This window comes from Muscardinus avellanarius, assembly GCF_963383645.1.
Source record: "Muscardinus avellanarius genome assembly, chromosome: 10".
NCBI classification, from domain to species: Eukaryota; Metazoa; Chordata; class Mammalia; order Rodentia; family Gliridae; genus Muscardinus; species Muscardinus avellanarius.
This window is the reverse complement of record NC_137796.1, coordinates 46,545,053-46,568,470: the sequence shown is the minus strand read 5'-3', so window position 1 is coordinate 46,568,470 and position 23,418 is coordinate 46,545,053. Positions and strand designations below refer to the sequence as shown.

General features: G+C 43.9%; 1 protein-coding gene across 4 annotated transcripts in view; it reads right to left on the bottom strand.

The window, feature by feature from the left end:
- UBA2 (ubiquitin like modifier activating enzyme 2) overlaps positions 1-17,434 on the bottom strand; it is a gene marked incomplete at both ends in the record, with an annotated part of 63,546 nt that extends 46,112 nt beyond the window's left edge. For all 4 annotated transcript variants that reach the window (XM_080702195.1, XM_080702196.1, XM_080702198.1 and 1 more), the window contains 5 exons: positions 1,379-1,479; positions 2,713-2,777; positions 6,290-6,360; positions 9,129-9,212; positions 17,297-17,434. In XM_080702195.1, the coding sequence (XP_080558321.1) occupies positions 1,379-1,479; positions 2,713-2,777; positions 6,290-6,360; positions 9,129-9,212; positions 17,297-17,434 (459 nt within the window). The remainder of the gene's footprint in view (positions 1-1,378; positions 1,480-2,712; positions 2,778-6,289; positions 6,361-9,128; positions 9,213-17,296) is intronic.
- Between the last annotated feature and the right edge of the window lie 5,984 nt (positions 17,435-23,418).

Sequence of the window (23,418 nt, the reverse complement as noted above, 5' to 3'; positions counted from 1 at the left end):
CAGAGGACCTCACTAAGTAGCCTAGCTGGGCACAAACCTGCAATCCTCCCTTCTCAGCCTCCGAAGAACTGGGATTACAAGTGCGTGCCACCACGTCCAGCTAGAAAAAAAGTTCTTAATGGTAAATAATGTAGAATTTTATGAAACTTAGCTATGAGTACACAGGTATTTGCTCTACTGTGTGTGTGTATATGTGTGTGTGTATGTGTATGTGGTACTGGGGATTGGACCCAGGGACATCTATTTCCTGAGCTACACCTCCAGCCGGATTTTTTATGCTTTATTTTTGAAACAGGGTCTCACTAAATTGGAGAAGGCCTCACTAAGAAGCTGAGGCTGTCTGCGAACTGCAGTCCTCCTGTTACAGCCTCCCAAGTACTGGGATTACAAGCATGTGCCACAATGCCCACCTTTATTATATTAGTTTAAAATATTTTATAAATACACACCCCCAAAATGTTTTTTAATTTTTTGCAGTACTAGGGATTGAACCCAGGGAAATTCTACCTCCAAACTACACCCCTCAGGTCTACTTTTTATTCTTTATTTTGAAACATGGTCTTATTAAGTTGCAGAAGACCTCACAAATTGTAGAGACTGGCTATGAGCCTACAATCCTCCTGTTCCAGACTCCCAAATACTGGGATTACAAATGTGCACCAACACACCCAGCTCCCAAAAATGTTTTTAAAGTTCTCTTCAGATCTATACATCAAGATTCCTTTAGAAAAAAGTAAATAATTTATGTACTTGGTGCTGAGGATTGACTGTAAACATGTGCTCTACCAGTAAGCCACAGCCCTGGAACAAAAAGTAACTGTTTTGGGGCACTGTGGTTTAAACCCAGGGCATTCTACCTCCAAAATACACCCCCTAAGACTTATTTTTTGTTCTGAAACAGAGTTTCACTAAGTTGCTGAACTCTCCCTAAATTTCTAAGGCTGTCTTTGAATCCCTGAACCTTCACTCTGCCTATTTCAGCCTCCCAAGTACACCACCATGCCTAACTTCACCCTATGTTTTATTTATTTTTGTGTGTACGTGTGTTGTGGGGATTGAACCCAGGGGCATTCTACCTCTGTGCTACACACCCAGCCCTATTTTATTCATTTCAAAATAGGGTCTCACGAGGTTAATGAGAGGCTGTCCTTGAACCAGTGATCCTCCGATGTTGGCCTTCCAAATACTGCGATCTTGGCTTTCCAAGTACTGGGATCACAGGCATGTGCCACCACACCTGGCTCACCCTAAGCTTTATAGCACAAACATTTGGATGCTAACCTGCTTATATTATAAAACCCCAAGAATTCTTTCCTCCCTTGCTAAGGTCTCAATTATTTGTAAACAAAATATTTCCAAAAACAAAACTTTTCTTTACCTTTTTGATAGTAGTGACTTGTCCAAGATAACCAGCAGTCCCACTCTCAATAAGAGGGACATCAGCTGCCAGACACATTCTATTAACATGGTTTCGCGCAGCTGGAAGAAAAATATTAGTAAGATTTCTGCTTTCAGCACTAGGAATTGAACCTGGAGCAATCCACCTTTGAGCTATACCCCCAAAGCCCCCCCCCTTTTTTTTTTACTTTGAAACAGGGTTACACTAAGTTGCTATGGCTGGCTTAAAACCTGTGATCATCCTGTCTAAATTTCACAAATATTGGGATTACAAGCATGTGCCACAATGCCCATCTTTTTAAAATTTTATACACAAATTTCTTTCTTTTTTTTTTTTTTGCAGGTCTAGAGATGGAACCCAAGGGCATTCTACCTCCAAGTGACACCGCCACCCCTATTTTTTATTCTTTATTTTGAAACAGGGTCTCACAGAGTTGCAAAGGGCCTAAGTAACGGAGGCTGGCCTTGAACCTGCACAATCCTCCTGTCTCAGCCTCCCAAATGCTGGGATTACAATATAGCCAGGATTAATTCAACTGTTAACTAGACATTTCTTTTTTGTGTGTGTAGTACTGGGGATTGAACCCAGGAGTATTCAGTCTACAAATTACACCCAATTCTTTTACTCTGTTTTATTTTTTGTGGTACTGGGAATTGAACTCAGGGGCATTCTACCTCCAAGATACAGCCCCAGCCACATTTTACTTTTTATTTTGAAACAGTCTTTGCTAAATTGCTGAGAGCCTCATCAAATTGTTGAGGCTGGCTTGAAATCTGTGATCTGCCAGTCTCATCCTCCCAGCACTAGGATTACAAGCATGTGCCACCCCTGAATTTAATTTTTATTTAGAAACAGTCTCATTACATTGCTGAGGGTATAAAATAAAACAACAAACAACCCTGCTACCTTTCTTTGACGGCTATACTTTACCAAAAACATTGTTTCAATGTGTTCCTAGTTACTATTCTACTATAAGTTAACACATGGAAATGAACTAAACGTGAAATAGCAATTTTGAGGGCCCAAGTGGTGATCATGTTTGTAATCCCAATACTTGGAAGGCTGAGACAAGAGTATCACAGGTTAGCTGCCAGGCTACTTGACTTCTTAGTGAGGTTCTCCCCACTTCAGTGCTATTGTTTCAGAATAAAGAGGGGGGAAAAAAAAGCATGGCTGGGGGTATAGCTCAGAATTAAGGTGCTCCTTGGTATAATCTCTAGTCTCGCACGCACGCACGCACGCACACCAGCTTAGATATGGGATATGGGGAAGACGAAACACTAGGAAGCTTAAAAGTATTAAAACAATCTTACCTCTATTATCTAATGCATTCATAACCAAGATAAACTGCCGAAAAAATTCCACATTATAGTCTGGGCTACAAAGCAAAACAAAAAGGTCACCAAAGTGGGTCTTACACATTATCTTCACATTATAACAGTTTTGGAGGCTTTTTTTTTGTTTTTTGGTCCAACTGGGGCTAGAACTGAGGCAACATTCTACCTCTGAGCTACATCCCCAGCCCTATTTTATTCTTTTATTTTAAAACAGGGCCTAAGTTGAGGAGGGCCTCCCTAAATTGCTCAGGTGGCTATATTCCTAGCCCTACTTTATTCCTTTATTTTGAAACAGTCTCACTAAGTTACAGAGAACCACACTAAGTTGCTGAGTTTGGCAGTGAATGTGTGATCCTCCTGTCTCTGCTTCCCAAGTACTAGGATTACTGGTGTGTGTCACCACACCTGGCATGTAACAAAAATAATCTAAAAAGCATAAAAAAACCAACAACGTAAAAACAATTGATATTACTTTATACTTGGGGATTGAACCCAGACACATTCTACCTTCAAGCTATATCCCAAACCCGATCTATAGCCGGGCATGGTGGCGCACGCTTGTAATCCCAGCATTCAGGAGGCTGAGATCAGAGGATCATGGTTCGTGGACAGCCTCAGCTACTTAGTGAGACACTCTGTAACTTAGTGAGACCCTGTTTCAAAATAAAGAATAAAAAATAGGGCTGGGGGTGTAGCTTGGAGGTAGAATGCCCCTGGGTTCCATCCTCAGACCCGCAAGGAAAAAAAAAAAGAGTACCAAACCCTATCTATCTGTCTTTTTATTTTTTATTTTGGCAGAACTGGGGATAGAACCTAGGGGCACTCTACCTCCAAGCTACACCCCCAGCCCTATTTTTTATTCTTTATTTTGAAACAGTCTGAGCTGCAAAGGGCCTTACTAAATAGCTAAAGCTCTCCGCAAACTCAGATCCTCCAGTCTCCCCTCCCAAATGCTGGGATTACAAGTGTGCACTACCACGCCCAGCTCAAGCCCAATTTTTTCTTTTTTATAAATAGGGTTTTAAGACTGACAGTCTCTGCTCTTTAGAGACCCCTTGCAACTCTGAAAAACTGTTTCAAAAAAATATAAAGACTAGGCCGGGTGTGGTGGCACACACTTGTAATCCCAGTACTTGGGAGGCTGAGATAGGAGGACCGCACAAGTTCAAAGCCAGCCACGGCTACTCACTGAGGCTCTCAACAACTTAGTGAGATCCTGTTTCCAAATAAAGTATCAAATCGGTCTGGGAGTAGAAAAAGACTCTGGGTTCTATCCCTAGTAGCACAATAAATAAATAAATATTAAAAAATAGAACCAGGGCTGTAGCTCAAAGGTAGAATGACCCTTGGGTCCATCCCCAGTCCCTCAAAAAAAAAAAAAAAAAAAAAAAAAAAAAAACACTTGTGATTCTGTCTCAGTTTCCCAACTTCTGGGATTACATGCGTGTGCCACCACGCTCAACCAAAGCAGATTTTTATAAAAAAATATCTCCCTGAAATTCCGATCTCTAACTGGCAGTAAGATGGCATGACCTCAATAGTCCCACTAAGCCTTCTCAGGGCAGAAAGTGTCTGGGAATATGCAGAAAACACATTCCCAGGATCTGTTTGGCCTATGGCTTCGCCTCACATGGTCAGGACTAGGCAGGGCTCAGGCCCCTAGGGTCTCTGCTTTTAGCACACTGGGAAAGCAACACTGGGTAAAAGGATTTTAGGGCTATAGGCAGGTCTGCAGAATAAACATCCACTGCCCCAGAGCAGGGAAGGGCGGAGCTAGAGATACAAATGTCCTGAGAAAATTAAACTTTCTAATTCCAGTATCTCAAATATAGAACTTTTAGCTGGGCATGGTGAAGTACGTTTTAATACCAATACTTGGGAGGCTGAAAGGCAGGAGGACCGAGGTTTGCGGACAGTCTCAGCTATTTAGTGAGGCCCTTTGCAATTCAGGGAGACCCTGTTTCAAAATAAAGAATAAGAAATGGGGCTGGGAGAGCCGAGCGTGGTGGCGCAGGCTTGTAATCCCCGCACTTGGGAGGCTGAGACAGGAGGATCGCGCAGGTTCGAAACCAGCCTCAGCTACTTAGTGAGGCTCTCAACAACTTAGTGATACCCTGCTTCCAAATAAAATATAAAAAAGGTCTGGGAGTATAGGCTGAAGGTAGAAAGCCTCTGGGTTCCACCCCCAGTACCACAAAAAAAAAAAAAAAGAAAAGAAAAGAAATGGGGCTGGGAGTATAGCTTAGAGGTAAAATGCCCCTGGGTTTCCATCCTGAGTACTGCTAAAAAAATAAATAAAAATAAAATAAACTTTTGTTTTGTTTTTTAATTTGGGTACCAGGACTGGGCGTGGTGGCACATACTTGTAATCCCCGTGCTTGGGAGGCAGATACAGGAGGATAGCACAGGTTCGAAGCCAGCCGCTCTGGCTTAAGAAACTCTGTTTCCAAATTTTAAAAAGTATAAAAATAAGTCTGAGAGTGTAGCCCAGAAGTAGAAGGGTTTCCAGGAACCCCAGTACCACACACACACAAAAAAGCAATGGTTAAAATCAATTATAAAATATACTTAGCAAAGTCTGAATCATCGTATATATAATTTCAGTTTAAAAAACCTTCTGAATGCTGGGCGTGGTGGTGCACGCTTGTAATCGCAGCATTTAGGAGGCTGAAACAGGAGGACTGTGGTTCTCAGACAGCCTCAGCTACTAGCTACTAGTTAGGCCCTTTGCAACTCAGTGAGACCCTGCTTCAAAATAAAGAATAAAAATAGGGCTGGGGCTGAAACTTGGAGGTAGAATATTCCTGGGTTCCACCCCAGTACCACACACACACACATACACACACACACACACACACACACACACACACACACACAACCAACCAACCTCCACAACCTAATGAGACTCTTTTTCAAAATAAAAAATAAACAAGGTGTGGTGGCGCACACTTGTAATCCCAGCATTCAGGAGGCAGAGACCGGAGGATCATGCTTCAAGGACAGCCTCAGCTACTTAGGGAGGCCCTTCCCAACTGAGACCCTGTTTCAAGAAAATAAAGAACAAAAAAAATAAATAAATAAAAATAAAGGGCTGCGTGTATAGCTCAGAGATAGAATGTCCCTCAGTTCTATCCCCAGTACTGCTAAACAAACAAACAAAAAAATAAATAAATAAAACAAAACAGAATGCCTCTGGGTTTAATACCCAGCACCATTAAAAAAAAAAAAAAAGAATAAAACTAGGTGTGGTGACACATGTCTGTAATCCCAGGCTGAGACAGGAAGATCACAGGTTCAAGGACAACTTCAGCAAATAGTGAGACTCATATCAACCTAACAAGACCTTACTTCAAAAGTAAAAAATAAAATCCAAAAGATAAAAAATTAGGGCTAGGGATATAGCTGGGTTCAACCCCCAATACCACACACACAAAAAAAGGTACACTGTTTCTGGTCTCACATACTTGGTTAATAAAAGTCCATTAAATTTTAAGGTTTACTTAAATATTCACAGTAGCAAGCACAACTTTCAAACATAATAATTAAATCATACTTCATGATGCTGTCATGGTAAGCTACAATATTAGCTTTCGGGTAAAACTGTAGTACACTTTCTTTGGCAACCTAGGGAAAAAACAAAAACAAAAAAACAGTAAATCACTATAACATTTCTGTTTGTATATGAAATCTACTTCTGGTAGACACAAATACTATTATTTTATCTTACTTACAAAGTAACATTGTTTATACTAAAGAAACTTGAAAATGTGAATAATATTAAGATTTAGCCAAAAAGAAAAAAGATTTAGCCACACACACATACAAACTTTCTTATTTTTGGTCATACTGGGGACTGAACCCAGGGGCATTCTACTTCTGAGCTAGCCCTATTTTATCTTATGTGGTACTAGGAATATGACACTGAAGCATTCCACCAAGGTGTACCTCAAGACTATTTTTTTTTTTTTTTGGTGGTACTGGGGGTGGAACCCAGAGGCTTTCTACCTCCGGGCTATACTCCCAGACCCATTTTTTATTTTATTTGGAAACAGGGTCTCACTAGGTTGCTGAGAGCCTCACTAAGTAGCTAAGACTGGCTTTGAATCTGTGCGATCCTCCTGTCTCAGCCTCCCAAGCACGGGGATTACAAGCCTGCACCACCATGCCCAGCTCCTATTTTTTATATATATATTTTTTTATTTGGAAAAGGTCTCTTAAGCCAGCGAACCTGCGCAATCCTCCTGTTTCTACCTCCCAAGTGCAGGGATTACAAGCTTGCGCCACCACGCCCGGCAAGACTCTATTTTTTTGAAACAAGCTTTTGTTAGGTTGCTGAAGAGTCTAAGTTACTACAGCTGTCCTCAAACCTGTGAATCTGTACCTCAAGACTTTTTTTTTTTTTGGTGGTACTGGGGGTGGAACCCGGCGGCTTTCTACCTCCAGGCTATACTCCCAGACCTATTTTCTAATTTATTTGGGAAAAGGATCTCACTAAGTTGCTGAGAGCCTCACTAAGTAGCTAAGACTGGCTTTGAATCTCTGCGATCTTCCTCTCTCAGCCTCCCAAGTGCAGGGATTACAAGCATGCGCCACCACACCCGGCTGACTATTTTTTTGAAGCAAGCTTTTGTTAGGTTGTTGAAGAATCTTGCTAAGCTACTATTGCTGTCATTAAACCTGTGAAGCCTCCCAAGTACTGGAATTACAGGCCCATACCGCCACACACCAGGCTATTTTTTGTTTTTTGAAACAGTGTCTCACCAAATTGCTGAAGGCCTTGCTAAATTGCTAAGGCTGGCACTGAATCCTCAATCTCCTATCTCAGCCTCTCAAGTACTGGACACAGGTGTACACCACCATGCATGCTCCCCCAAATTTATAAAATAACAGGAGAGTCCTCTCCTACATCCCACCACATAACCTTCTATATATGAAGAAAAAACTTTAGCAAAATAATATAAAATGTGAGCTGGGCATAGTGGCACACACCTATAATCCCAATACTTGGGAGGCCAAGACAGGAAGGCTGCAGCAACATAGTGACTCTTAGCAACCTAGTAGGACCCTGTTTCAAAATAAAAAGTAAATCAGGCATTGTAGTACAAGCTTGTAATCCCAGCCTCAGTAGCCTGTGAGACCCTCCACAAATTAGTGAGACTGTTTCAAAATAAATAATTAAAGCAGGGTGTGATGGCACATACTTGTAGTCCCCGCGCTTGGGAGGCTGAGGCAGGAGGATCACACAGGTGTGAAGCCAGCCTCAGCTACTTAAGTGAGGCTCTCAGCAACTTAATGAGACTCTGTTTCCAAATAAAGTTTAAAATAGGTCTGAGAGTGTAGCCTAGAGGTAGAGGGCCCTGGGTTCCATTCCTATCCACAACAGATAGATAGATAGATAGATAGATAGATAGATAGATAGATAGATAGATAGATAGATAGAGATAAAATAATAAAATAGAACTGGGAGTGTGGCTTGGAGGTAGAATGCCGAGTTCAATCCCCAGTATGAAAAAAAAAAAAAACACAACAGTTGAGTGTGGAGGTGTAACTCAGTGGCAGTGTACAACTAGGATGCATAAAGCTCCAAGTTTTCTACACACACACACACACACACACACACACACACACACACACACACACACACACAGGAAGTGGTAGATGTCTAGTATCAGTACTTTTTTTTTTTTACTGTATTGGGAATTGGGAATTGGAGCCCAGGGCATTCGACCTCTAAGCTACACCCTACTGCTTTCTATTTATTTTTAAACAGGTTCTATGGCTTCAAACCTGTGTTCCTTTTGTCTTACCTTCCCAAGTATTGATGACTATAAGGATGCACCATCCTGCCCAGTCTGAAATTCCAGTACTAGGAAGGCTGAGACAGGAGGATTGCAAGTTTGAAGTCAACCTCACTTAACAACTTAGTGAGGCCCTCAGCAACTTAGAAAGTGGTAGAGCTTAGAAGTAGAATGAATGCCTCTGGTGTTCAATTCCCAGCACTAAAAACAAAACAAACAAAACAAAAGAAGCCCAGCATAGTGGCCTGCTTGTAATCCCAGTACTTGGTAGGCAGAGAGAGGAGGATCGCAGGTTCAAACCCAGCTTCAGCAACTCAGTGAAGCTTGTACCAACTTAGTCAGATCCTGTTTCCAAGTAAAAAATAAAATTGGAGCTAAGCCTGGTGATATACACTTTGAAATCCCAGTACTTGGGAGGCTGGCAGAAGGATTATAGGTTCCAAGCCAGTCTTGGCAATTTATCGAGGCTCTCAGCAACCTCGTTTCCAAATAAGAAATAGTCTCAGAGGTATGGTCTCAGACGTAGACCACCCCTGGGAACCAAAATAAATAAATAAACAAATAAAGTTACAGAAAAGCAATAGAAATAATTACCTGTGCCTTTGATCTCCCAACATGTTTCTTTTGAAACAAAAACTGCCTGTTGAGGTTGCTGACATCAATTGTATCCAGATCAATCTACAATTGCATAAAACAGATAAGTCATAAATGTTTTGGCATATATAAGCAATAACTCTTATCCTTAGCATCCATAACTAAGAACTGCTATTACCAAAGAAAATGATACTCATATCAGTCATTTCAAAATAGTTAAAATGCAGCCAGGCATGGTGGTGCACATTTGTAATCCCAGCATTTGGGAGGCTGAGACAGGAGGATCGCGGTTCGAGGACAGCCTAAGCTCCTACTTAATGAGATCCTTTGCAACTCAGTGAGATTCTGTTTTAAAATGAAAAATAGTGCCGGGTGTGGTGGCGCACGTTTGTAATCCCCGTGCTTGGGAGGCGGAGACAGGAGGATCGCGCAGGTTTGTAGCCAGGCTTGCTGGCTTAGGAGACCCTGTTTCCAACTAAAAATATAAATAAAATAGGTCTGGGAGTATAGCCCAGAGGCAGAAGGGTTTCCAGGAACCCCAGAACCACAAAAAAAAAAAAAAAGAAAAAAGAAAAGAAAAAGAAAAATAGTAAAAACTAGGGTTGGAGGTATAGCTCAGAGATAGAATGCCCTGGATTCCATCCCCAGTACCACAAAAATAAAAGTTAAAATGCTAAAAAATAAGTTAATGCATATGAAAATAACAAAATTTTTTGTGGGATTGGGACTGGAACCCAGGGGGCATTCTACCACCAAGTTGTTACCCCCAGCCCTATTTTGTTATTTTATTTTTGGGGGGCTACTGGGGGTAGAACCCAGGGGCACTATACCTCCCAACTACACCCCAAGCCCTATTTTTTAGTCTTCTTTTAAAATTTTTTTTTAAACAGGGTATCACTGAGTTGTGAAGGGCCTAAGTAGTAGCTGAGGCTGTCCATGAACCACGATCTTCCGGTCTCAGCCTCCAAAATGCTGAGATTACAAGTGTGCGCCACCATGCCTGGCTTTGCTATTTTATTTTAAAACATGGTCTCACTAAGTTGCTGAGGCTGGCCCCTAACCTGTGACTCTCCTGTCTCAGTCTTCCAAGTGCTAAGATTAAAAGCATGCATCACCACACCAGGCTCAAAATAACTTTCAATACATAACTGTAATTCTAGTACTTGGGAGGCTGACACAGGAGGACAAGAGATTCAAGACCAACCAGTACTAGCAATTTAGGAATGCCCTCAGCAATTTACACACACACACACACACACACACACACACACACACACACACACACACTTTTTTTTTTTTTGTAGATCTGGGGGTAGAACCCAGGGGCATTTGACATCCGAGCTATACCCCCTTTCCTATTCTTTATTTTGAAACAGGGTCTCATTAAGTTGCAGAGGGCCTCACTAAGTAGCTGAGGTTGCCCGAAAACCGTGATGTTCTGGTCTCAACGTCTGGAATGCTGGGATTACAAGCATGCACCACCACGTCCTTCTGGCCCTCAACAATTTAGCAAGACCCTGCTTCAAAATAAAAAATGAGCTGAGCATGGTGGAACATGCCTGAAATTCTAGTACATGGGAGGCTGATATAGGAGGATCACAAGATTGAGGACACCTTCAGCAAGTAGACTCATCAACCTAGCAAAACCCTGTTTCAAAATAAAAAGGAAGCTGGGCATGGTGGCACACACTTGTAATCCTAGTACTTGTAGGCTGAGAAAGAAGAACTATAGGAGCCGGGTGTGGTGGCGCACGTTTGTAATCCCAGCGGTTGGGAGGCTGAGACAGGAGGATCACACAGGTTCCAAGCCAACCTCAGCTACTTAGTGAGGCTCTCAGCAACTTAGTGAGACCCTGTTTCAAAATAAATAATAAAATAGGGATGAGTATAGAGCTCAGAGGTAGAATGCCCCTGGGTTCCATCCCCAGTACTACAAAAAAAAAAATTAAATAATATAAAATAGGGATGGGGGTGTAGGTCAGAAGTAGAATGCCTAAGTTCAATCTCCAGCACCACAAAACAGAAATTTCTAAAAAATCATATATACATATGTATATAAGAATTTATTGAAAATATAAAATTTATGTGGGCTCCCTGATGGCAAGTCTATAATCCAATATTTGGAAGGCTGATGGAGGATTGCAAGTTCAAGGCCAGCCTTAGCAATTTAAAGAGGCCAACAGCAACTTAGAAACCCTGTTTCAAAATAAAAGATAAAATTGGGCTGGGAAGTGCTAGGCCTGGGCCTGGTGACCCAGGTTTAGTAATCCCAGTATTCTTTAGTAATCCCAGCATTCAGGAGGCTGAGACAGAAGGATCGCGGTTCATGGACAGCCTCAGTTACTTAGTGCCCTCTGCAATTTAGTAAGACCCTGTTTCAAAATAAATACAAAATGGGGCGGGGAGGGGCTGGGAAGCAGGGCGTGGTGGCACATGCTTGTAATCCCAGCCCTTCCAATTCCACTTCCAGTATCACCAAAGAAATTAAATAAAAATAAAAAATAAAAACTAGGCCTGGGGGGTGCAGCTCAAAGGTAGAATGTTCCTGGGTTCCAATGCCGCAGTAAATTAATTAATTAATAAAACTAATAAAGAAAAGAAACAATAGGATGGGGGTGTAGCTCAGAGGTAGAATGCCTTTGGGTTTAATCTCCAGTAACCAAGGAAGAAAAAAATAAACAAATATAAAAATACATAAAGCTTACCCAGGCATGGTGGCAAACGCCTACAATCCCAGTACTTGGGAAATTGAGGCATGAAAACCACAGGTTCAAAGCAAGCTGGAGCAACTTAATGGAGACCCTCTCTCAACATAAACTAAAGGGCAGAGGAAGTTGCTCAGTGGGTAGAGCAACCCTGGGTACAATATCCAGTACTGCAAAAGAGCATGTGTATACACACATAAACTTATCTTTCCACCAACCTAATTAATCGTAGAAAGCGCCTATGTCCTGTTCTTAAGTGGCAGTCAGATTTACTAATTTTTTTTGGTGGTGGTGGTAGTACTGGGGTTGGAGCCCAGGGGCATTCTACCTCTCTGCTACACCTCCCAGTAGTCTATTTTATTTTCAAACAGGGTCTCACTAAAGTATGGTGTACTGCTGGCCTGGAAATGGTGGTCCTCCTGTCTAAGCCTCCGAAGTATTAGGATTACAGTAGTATACCAACATGCCAGGGCTAGATTAACAAAAATTTCCCCAATTTATTTTATAATTGTTACAAAAGGACTGTGAAAGAAAATTTTCTACATATGGTTAAAAAAAAATGTAATGAAAGCCAAGAGTGGTGGCGCATGCTTGTAATGCCAGTATCAGGAGGCCCAGACTGGAGGATCACAGGTTCACAGGTTCACAGCTACTTAGTGAGGCTCTCAGCTACTTAGTGAGGCCCTTTGCAACTGAGACCCGGTTTCAAAATAAAGAATAAAAAATAGGGGTGGGGTATAGCTCTGAGGTAGAATGCCCCTGGGTTCCACCCCCAGTACCATTAAAAAAAAAAAAGTGTAATGGTTTTTGTCTTTTCTTTTTTTTGGTGATACTGGGGGTGGGACCCAGAGGCTTTCTACCTCCGGGCTATACTCCCAGACCCATTTTATATTTTATTTGGAAACAGGGTCTCACTAAGTAGCTGAGAGCCTCACTAAGTAGCTGAGGCTGACTTCGAACCTATTTGATCCTCCTGTTTCAGCCTCCCAAGTGCGGGGATTACAAGCGTGCGCCACCACACCCGGCCTTTGCCTTTTCTTTTTTCTTTTTTTTCTTTCTTCCTTCCTCCCCCCCCCCCTTTTTTTTTTTGGTGGCAAAACCCAGGCAGGGCTCTTCTACCTCCAGGCTATAATCCCAGACCTATTTTATACTTTATTTGGAAACAGGGTCTAAGTTGCTGAGAGCCTCACTCAGTAGCTGAGGCCTGGCTTCAAACCTGTGCGATCCTCCTGTCTCAGCCACCCAAGCACTGGGATTACAAGCATGCACCACCACACCCGGCCAATTTTTGCCTTTTTTATTTAGTGGGAGAGAGATTGGGGACTGAACCCAAAGGCAGTCTACCTTTAAGCTAGACTACAAACCCTATTTTATTACAGACATGTACCACCATGCCTTAGTGTTTCTCATCTAACTACTGCTTAAGAATAAATATAAGGAAACCAAGTCTGTGGAGCATGCATATAATCCCATTTTTTGGGGAAAATGAAACAGGATAATGAAGGTTTGAGGACAGCCTCAACAACAAACACAGTGAGATTCCCAGCAACCTTGCAAGACCCTGTTTAAAAACAAAATATTACTTTCAAAAAAGGATGGAAATGCCAGGCATGGTGGTGCTTGCTTGTAATCCCAACATTTGGGAGGCTGATACAGGAGGGTCTGGGTTCACAAACAGCCTCAGCTATTTAGTGAGGCCTCTCTGCAACTCAGTGAGACCACTTCAAAGTAACAAATAAAATAGGGTTGGGAGTGTAGCTCAGAGGTAGAATGCCCCTGGGTTTAATTCCCAGTACCAGAAGAAAAAAAAAAAGGTCGGGGTACAGCTCAGAGGTAGAATGCTCTAGGTTCAATCCCCAATACCCACCACACACACACACACAGAATAACTATAAGGAAAGGGAAAAAAAGTCACTTTTGCTGGGCAGGTATCCCAAACCTGTAATCCCAGCTACTGGAGAGGCTGAGGCAGGACAAGAATATCTTATCAAATATTCTGAGCCAGGCCTAGTGGCACACCCTTGTAATCCCAATCCTTGGGAGGCAAGACAGGAAGTTTGCAGGTTTGAAGACAGCCTGGACAATTTAGCAAGACATTCTGAAATTTAGTGAGACCCTGTTTCCAAATGAGAAATAAAATCGAAGCCGGGCATGGTGGCACACACTTGTAATCCCAGCACTTGGGAGGCTGAGACAGAAGGACTGCATAGGTTCAAAGCCAGTCTCAGCTACTTAGTGAGGCTTTCAGCAACTTAGTGAGACCCTATTTCCAAATAAAATATAAAATCGGTCTGGGAGCATAGCCCAGAGGTAGAAAGCCTCTGGGTTCCACCCCTAGTAACACCAAAAAAAAAAAAATATGATTTTGGGAGGCAGGTGTTGTGGTATATGCATGTAATCCCAGCATTTGGGAGGCTGAGTCAGGAGGATTGCAATTCAAGAACAGTCCCAGCTACTTAGTGAGGCCCTCTGCAATTCCCTGTTTCAAAAGTAAAGACTAAGCCTGGCTTGGTGGCGCACACTTGTAATCCCCATGCTTGGGAGGCGGAGACAGGAGGATCGCACAGGTTCGAAGCCAGCTGTGCTGCCTTAAGAGACCCTGTTTCCAAATAAAAATATAAAATAGGTCTGGGAGTGTAGCCTGGAGGTAGAAGGGCTTCCAGGAATCCCAGTACCAATAATAATAATAATAATAATAATAATAATAATAATGACTAAAAAGCCAGGCGTGGTGGCACATGCTTGTAATCCCAGCATTTGGGAGGCTGAGACTGGAAGATCACAGTTCGCGAACAGCTTTAGCTACTTAGTGAGACACTCCATAACTTAGTGAGACCCTGTTTCAAAAAATAAAGAATAGCCAGGCGTGGTGGCTCACGCTTGTAATCCCAGTGCTTGGGAGGCTGAGACAGGAGGATCACACAGGTTTGAAGCCAGCCTTAGATAGTTAGTGAAGCTCTCAGCAACTTAGTAAAACCCTGTTTCCAAATAAAATATAAAATAGGTCTAGGATAATAGCCCAGAGGTAGAAAAGCCCCTGGGTTCCACCCCCACTACCACACACACAAAAAAAAAAGAAAAATAGGGCAGGGGCTGTAGCTTGGAGGTTGAATGCCCCTGCATTCCATCCCCAGACCCTCAAAAAACTTAAAAATAAAAATAAAATAGGGCTAACTGGGCGTGGTGGTGCACGCTGGTAATCCCCGAGCTTGGGAGGAGACAGGAGGATCACGCTGGTTTGGAGTCACTGGCTTAGGAGACCCTGTTTCCAAATAAAAAAATGTAAAATAGGTCTGGGAGTGTAGCCCAAAGGTAGAAGGGCTTCCAGGGACCCCAGTACCACCAAAAAAAAAAAAAAAAAAAATAGGGCTAGAGGTACAGTTCGGAGGTAGAATCCCCCTGGGTTCAAATCACAGTACCAAAAAAAAAAAAAAAATCAAGCTGGAGGTTTAGCTCAGAGGTAGAATGCCTGTGTTCCATCCCTAGTGCCACACACACAATAAATAAATAAAAATATACAACCACCTAAGTATTAATTTCTTTTTTTTTTTTTTTGGTGTGTTTGGTATTGGGAATTGAAACTCCAAGCTATACTCCCAGCCCTATTTTATTTTTTATTTTGAAACAGGGTTTCTGAGGGTCTTGCTAAATTGCTAAGGCTGGCCTCCAACCTGCAATCCTCCTGCCTCAACCTCCCAAGTACCGGGATTACAAGCATGAGCTACTATATCCAGCTTTGATTGTTTTGCAGTACTGAAGATTGAACCCAGGAGCTTTCTACCTCCGAGCTACACCTCAGCCCTATTTATTTATTTATTTATTTTTGTGGGTCTGGGGATAGAACCCAGAGACATTCAACCTCTGAGCTACACCCCAGCCCTATTTTTTATTTATTTTAAAACAGGATCTCACTAAGTTGTTGAGAGCCTCACTAAGTAGCTGAGGCTGTCCACGAACCCTGATCCTCTTGTCTCATCCTCCCAATTATTGGGATTTTAGGCCTGCCCACTACACCAGGCGTTTTATTTATAACTTCTAATTATTTATACCTTCTAAGTTAAAAAAATAAGAATTAAATGAAATCAAATAACAAATTATAAAATAATACCCTTTACTTATCAGGTGCCCAAATTCACTATTGCAAAATGGTTATCTTAAACAATTACCAATAGTTATTAGCATATTAGGGTATGTGGTTCAGAACTGGATGTAAAGGCTAACCAAAAGAAAAAAATGCAGAAATCCTTTCTCCCGGATCATTAGTTCATTCTACCATTCATCTATTAGTTAGAAGTATGTCACCTCTTTTTTTTTTTTTTCATTTTACGTTTACCCTGAACTTATTTCCAGTTTCCAGGTGATATCTCCATTCTCTTAAAAGTAGCCTGATTTAAAATTAGCAGCATCGAGCCTAGCGTGGTAGCGCACACTTGGAATCCCAGCATTCGGAGGCAGAGATCAGAGGATGAGGATCACGGTTAGCGGCCAGCCTCGGCTACTTAGTGAGGCCCTTCGCAACTTGAGGAGACCCTGTTTCAACCATAAACAACCCTGTTTCAACAATAAAACGACTAAAAAAAGCCGGGCGTGGTGGCGCACGCTTGTAATCCCAGCATTTGGGAGGCTGAGACAGGAGGATCGTGCAGGTTCGAAGCCAGCCTCAGCTACTTAGTGAGGCCTTTGCAACTCAGGGAGACCCTGAATAGGGCTGGGAGTGTCGCTAAGAGGTAGAATGCCCCTGGGTTCCATCCCCAGTACCGCAAAAATAAATCAAATAAAATAAGGACTAAAGAAAATAGGGCTGAGGGTGTAGCTCGGAGATATAATGCCCTGGATTCGTACCCAGTACCGCAAAAAAAAAAAGTAGTTTCGTCTTACTATACACCAAAACACTTAAAATAAGAAAGTGTACCACCTACACAGCACCTAGCTGAAAGGAGCGGGAGCTCAGAGAGTCCTGCCACTTGCTTTGTGACCCAGGGTAAGTTACTAAACCGCACTGCATCGCACTTCCTTCATCTGTTAAAACAGCGTGCACCCGTGGCGCGCAGGTGAAGATCAAATGAATTAGTGTGTGTGACCGCTCGGGATGTGCTGCGGGATGCTATTACGGCTGACTCTGCTCTGGGTCTGTACGTGAGTTAGGGGGCACCGGGGAAATAAGCCACGAGATGCTCGAGAGACTCCAACGATCCCCTCCTCGATGCCACTGCAGCTGCGAAGTTTTGAAGCGAATCGCCACGAGGCCGCTTCCACGCCGCGAAGGCGCCACAAACTGGCGCGGCCCGTGGGGCGGGGGCGCGAGCGGAGCGCGAAGACCGGCCGCGGCCTGGCGCCCCGGCCCCCGGCCCCGCAGCCCCCTCGGCCGCCCGCGCCGCCCGCCCCGCCCCGCGACCCGGCCCCGGCCCCGGCCCCGACCCACGCCGCAGCCCGCCATTCAGCCAGAGCGGGCCTGGCCCTCACCAGGTCGATGTGGGAGAAGCCGGTGAGCACGAGGTTCTTAAGGAGCTCGCAACCGATGCCGCCCGCGCCCACCACCAGCACCCGGCCCCCGGCCACGGCCTCAGCCAGCTCCCGGGGCAGCCCCCGAGACAGAGCCATGGCGGGATTTCCACGAGCCGCGGCGGAGGCGGGAGGACGGGCCCCGCCGGAAGCTGTGGGGGAGGGGCGCCGGCTTCCGGTCCTGCGCACTGCGGGCGGGCGGCCGCGCTGCGCATGCGCGTCCCCGCCGACTCCGGCTAACTGGGGACCTCTGCTGTCCTGCGGTGGCACAAGCCTGCCAGGAGCCCGAGGACCCCAGGCCACCTTTTGGCCTAGGGTTTAAACTCCCCCAACACCTTACTTAGAAGTTAGAAACCCGATGGCTCTATATATAAAGAGTCCTTAAAATTAAAGAAGACAGCCAGGCGTGGTGGCGCACAATTGTAATCCCAGCATTTGGGAGGCTGAGACAGGAGGAAAGTGGTTCTTCGCTGCTCAGCTATTTAGGCCGTTTGCAACTCAGTGAGACTCTTTCAAAATAAAGTATAAAAAATATATAGGGCTGGGGATGTAGCTCGGAGGTAGAATGCCCCTGGGTTCCATCCCCAGTACCGAAAAAAAAAATTGAGCTGGGCTGTAGCTCAGAGGTAGAACGCCCCTGGTTTACAAACCCAGTACCACAAAACAATTAACAAGAAAACAATACAGAGTGGGTGTTTGGCATGTGTGAGACCCTGGGTTTGATTCCCAGCACTACAAAAAGGAAAATAATAGTATTATTTTCATATATTAAGCTGGCAAGAGCCGGGTATAGTGGCGCACGTTTATAATCCCAGTACTTTGGAAGCTGAGATAGGAGGATTGCAGATTCAAGGACAGCATCAGCAAATACTCTCATGAACCTGGAGAGACCATTTCAAAATAAAAAGAATAGGGCTTGGGTGTAACTTGGAGGTAAAGTGCTCCTGGGTTCAATTCCCATTGTCACACACACACACCTGGCAAAAAGAAAAAATATGACAATTTGTTGTAAAAAGAAAACAAGCACTTTGTGGTATTATATATATTTTTGCTTTTTGTCCAATTCTTAGCTCACAACTTTCCCAAAGACAGCCCATGGAAACTAGAATACCCCCTCCGGAGGCAGGTCATAGAAACTAGCCTAGCCCCAACCTTTCTGTCTTTGAGCTATCAAGAAATAATTTGACTTACTAATTGATAATTGGTCATAAAATCTTATTTATTCCTTGGGGGTCCTGCCCCCACATCCTGGAGGGTGGTATGCTGCACAGAGGACAAGAAAAAAGCTTACCAGCCAGATTATGTAGGAATTCCCCACCCAAACTACCTACTTGCATTAAGTCACCACGCCCAGCTATTTTTTTTTATTTTGAAACAGCTGGGTGTGGTGGCACACTTGAAATCCTAGTACTTGAGAGGCTGAGATAGGAGGATCAGGTTCCTGGCCAGACTCAGCTACTTAGGTTGGCCCTCTACAACTTGATGAGACCCTGTTTCAAAATAATAGAGCCCGGCTTAGTGGCACATGCTTGTAATCCCAGTACTTAGGAGGCTGAGAAAGGAGGATTGCGTAGGTTCGAAGCCAGCCTTGGCTACTTTACTGAGGTTCTCAGCAACTCAGTGAGACCGTTTCCAAATAAATAATAAAAAAAAAAAAAAAATAGGGCTGGGGGTGTAGCTCAGAGGTAGAATGCCTCTGAGTTCCATCCTCAGTACCACTAAAAAAAAAAAAAAAAAAGAAGAAAGAAAGAAAAGCCGGGCGTGGTGGCACACACTTGTAATCCCCAGGCTTGGAAGTCTGAGACAGGAGGATCATGCAGGTTTGAAGCTAGTTTCAGCTACTCAGTGAGGCTCTCAGCAACTTTGTGAGAACCTGATTCCAAATAAAATATAAAATAGGGCTGGGAGTATAGCGCGGAGGTAGAAAGCCCCTGGGTTCCACCCCTAGTACCACAAAAAAAAAAAAAAAAAAAGAATAAAATGGGGCTGAGGGTGTAGCTTGGAGGAAGAATTAACTCTGGGATAATCCCCAGTGCTGTTATGGTGAAATATGTTGCCGTGTGGGAATGTTATGGTTTTGGGGAAACTGTCCCCAAGGACCCCACGTTAGGGTTCCAGACACAATTTTCCTCAAACCACAACAAAACCCCAAAAAACCAAAAAAAACGTGGGTTCTTGTCCTGAGCTATTGGTAAATACACATCAGCCTGGACTCTTGCTGAAGATTTAAAGAAGTTTATTACAAAGATAGAAATAGCCGGGCGTGGTGGCGCAGGCTTGTAATCCCCGCGCTTGGGAGGCAGAGACAGGAGGATCACGCAGGTTCGTAGCCAGCCCCGCTCGCTAGTTTAGGAGACCCTGTTTCCAAATAAAAATGTAAAAATAGGTCTGGGAGTGTAGCCCGGAGGTAAAAAAGGTAGAAGGGCTTCCAGGAACCCCAGTACCACCAAAAAAAATAAAAAGAAAAAAAAATACAGAAGATAATTACACCCCCATGCCAGAATGGCATGGGGGGTGGTTCAAATGAATGCCCCACCAAAGATACAACACGTGGACCAGACTTTTTATACCCATGACCTCCATCTTGTTTACATAATTCTGACTAGTAAACGTCCCAGTAAGGTTCCTCCCCCAGCAAGGTGTGGCAGGGTGTTTCCTTTCAGGTCACCCCCCTACCATTTTAGCTAGATTGTGTAGATCTGTCTTTTAGAAAGAGGAAGCCCTAGCTCCCCTCTCCTATAGACTTGTTAATTACTTTTATCTAAGTCAGTTTATATTGGAATACTTGCCTGCTTTTAGGGAGAAACCAAGTCCTTTCACAGATTTTTGAAATATAATAATCATAGCTTTCTCAAATCTTCCTAGGCCATTCCCAATACTGATACAAGTTCCGCTAAATAAGCAAATAAACAAACAAAATAAAAAATAAGCTGGGCATGGTGATGAGCACTTGTAATTTCAATACTTGGGTGGGGGGCTGAGACAGAAGGACCCCAGGTTCAAAGCCAGCGTCAGCTACTTAGTGAGGACCTGCATAACTTAGTGAGATCCTGTTCCAAAATAAAGAATAAAATATTGGAGCCAGGCATGGTGGCACATGCTTGTAATCCCAGCATTTGGGAGGCTAAAACCAGAGGATGACGATCACAGTTTGTGGACAGCCTCAGCTACTTAGTGAGGCCCTCTGCAACTTAGTGAGACCATGTATCAAAATAAAGAATAAAAAATAGGGCAGTGGGTATAGCTCAGAGGTCGAATGCCCCTGGGTTCCATCCCCAGACCCCCCCCCCCAAAAAAAAAAAAAATTGGGAAGAGGGCATAGCTCGGAGGTAGAAATGCTCCTGGGTTCAATCCCCAGCACAGGAAGGAGCAGAGGGAGGGTGGGAAGGCAGGCTGGACGTGGTGTTGCATGCTTATAATCCCAGTACTTGGGAGGCTGAGACTGGAGTGTAGTAAGTTTGTGGCCAGCCTCAACAATTTAGTGAGGCCCTTTGCAACTTAGTGAGACTTTGTTTCAAAATAAAGAATAAAATATGGGCCCAGTGTGGTGGTGCACATTTGTAATCCGAGCATTTGGGAGGCTGAGACAGGAGGATCCTGGTTTGTAGACAGCCTCAACACTTCGTGAGGCCCTTTGCAACTCACTGAGACCCTGTTTCAAAATAAAGAATAAGCCATATGTGGTGGCGCACGCTGATAATCCCGGCGCTTGGGAGGCGAAGACAGGAGGATCACGCAGGTTCAAAGCCAGCGGCGCTGGTTTAAGAGACCCTGTTTCAAAAATATAAAATAGGTCTGGGAGTGTAGCCCAGAGTAGAAGGGCTTCCAGGAACCCCAGTACCACAAAAAATAAATAAATAAATAAATAAATAAATAAATAAATAAGTAAGTAAGTAAATAAATAAATAGAATAAAAAATAAGACTGGGGTGGAGCTCAGAAGTAGAATGCCCCTGGGTTCTATCCCCAGTACTGCAATCAATCAATCAATCAATCAATCAATCAAATAGGGCTCCTAGGTTCAATGTGCAGTACCACACACACACACACAAACCATTTATATGTAGGGATCCAGTTGACCTGATTACAACCACCTTGGCTTTTAATTCCTTGAGTAACCCTGCTCCATTTTCCTCACTTGCATGGTTTCCCAGCATTCTATAAATAAATCATGAGTGGTGAGTGGAGCTTAGGACCAACTGGACCTTGGTATCATCAATGATAAAATATGCCTATCATCTGATGTTAGTCTGAGATAAACCAGGGTAACTAATTGCTTGAATAGTCACCTCTGCCCTGACCACTGTCCAAGCTCCCTCCCTGCGACTCAGGCCTTGGGACTGGGACGCACTGGTCTTGCTGCTTCTTCACCTCTATCAGTAAGTCCCTAAGAAATTGTGCTCCATGTCTTTAGTCTCACCATACCTTGGTGCTGGGATTGAACACAGGGGCATTCTACCTCTGAGCAACACCCCCAGCCCCCCTTTTTTTGGTAGTAATTGGGGGTGGAACCCAGAAGGAGACGGGTCTGGGTCTGGGGATGGAACCCAGGGGCATTTGACCTCCAAGCTACACCCCCTGCCGTTTTTTATTCTTTATTTTTGAAACAGGATCCCAATAAGTTCCCGAGGGCCTCACGAAGTAGCTGAGGCTGTCCATGAACCGCGATCCTCCAGTCTCAGCCTCCCAAATGCTGGGATTACAAGCATGCGACACTACGCCCGGCGCTATTTTATATTTTATTTGGAAACAGAGTCTCACTAAGTTGCTGAGAACCTAAGTAGCTGAGGCTGGCTTCAAACCTGCGCAATCCTCCTGTCTCAGCCTCCCAAGCGCAGGGATTACAAGCATGCGCCACCACGCCCAACCCTCCTTTTTTAGGATCTCCCTAAGTTGCTGAGGCCGTCTTCAAATCCCTTCAAATCCCTTCAAATCCGCAATAGTCTTATCTCAGTCTCCCAAGTATCACAATTATAGCCGTACACCACCACACCCACCTGAGGCTGGTTCCTTTACACCAGATTTTTCTGGAACAATGCAATATGATTAAATTTTGTAAAAATAAAAATCTCATGCAGTATGCTGGCATACCACTGCAATCTCAGTACTTGGGAAGCTAAGACAGGAGGATCACATGTTTGAGAGAGCCTCGACAACTAGTGAGACTCTCATCAACCTAGAAAGACCCTGTTTCAAAGTAAAATACAAAATAGGTCTGGGGGTGTAGTCTGGAGGTAGAATGCCCCTGAGTTCAGTCCCAATTACCACCAAGAAATAAAAATTAAAAAATAAGTTAGATAAAAAAAATTTTTTTAAATAAGTTGGGAGCATGCCTCTAATCCCGGTACTTTGGAGGCTGAGGCATGGGGATGCAGGTTCAAGACTAGCCTTGGTAATTTAGCAAGACTCTCAGCAACCAAGAGAGCCCGTCCTTAATAACAAAAAATTTAAAAATGGCTGAGAGTGTAGCTCAGAATGTCTCTGGGTGCAATCCCCAGTACCACAAAAAATAAATAAATAAATTTTTGAAAAAAGCTTTGCAGGGCTAGACTCAGCCTCAAGTCGTACAAATCCAGCCCTCCCAGAGCCTTACTGAGAACCTTCAGTGTGTACCATACAGACGCTTTCTCTCTGGAGCCTGGCACACAGTGTCAGGTAGAGTTCTCACCAGTCACTTCTCAGATCTTCTTCCCACACTCTACCCCAGGATAATCAGGCCTCATTATACTCATCTACACAGGCAAAGAGCAGGTCTGAACAAGACTAATCCAAAGTGTTTCTATAGTGATTTCAAGGGAATCACAACAGACCGAAGGAGCTGTAACACAAACCGAACAAAGGTAAAACTGGAACAGTGGGAAGCTGGACCAAGGGACAACATCCAGACAGGGTGAGGATGCCGCCCTGAGATGCTGCAGGAACAGAAAGCTAGAGTAGGCGAGCCAGGGAGGGAGCACCGGCGGGTACTGGGCAGGCCTAAGCAACCAGCGTTGCAGGGCAGGAGCCTTGAGTTGCCAGAGCACATCAGGTGTTTTATGCTGGTAGCATTCGGGGCTGGCAGCAGAAGTGTAGTAGGAGCAGAGA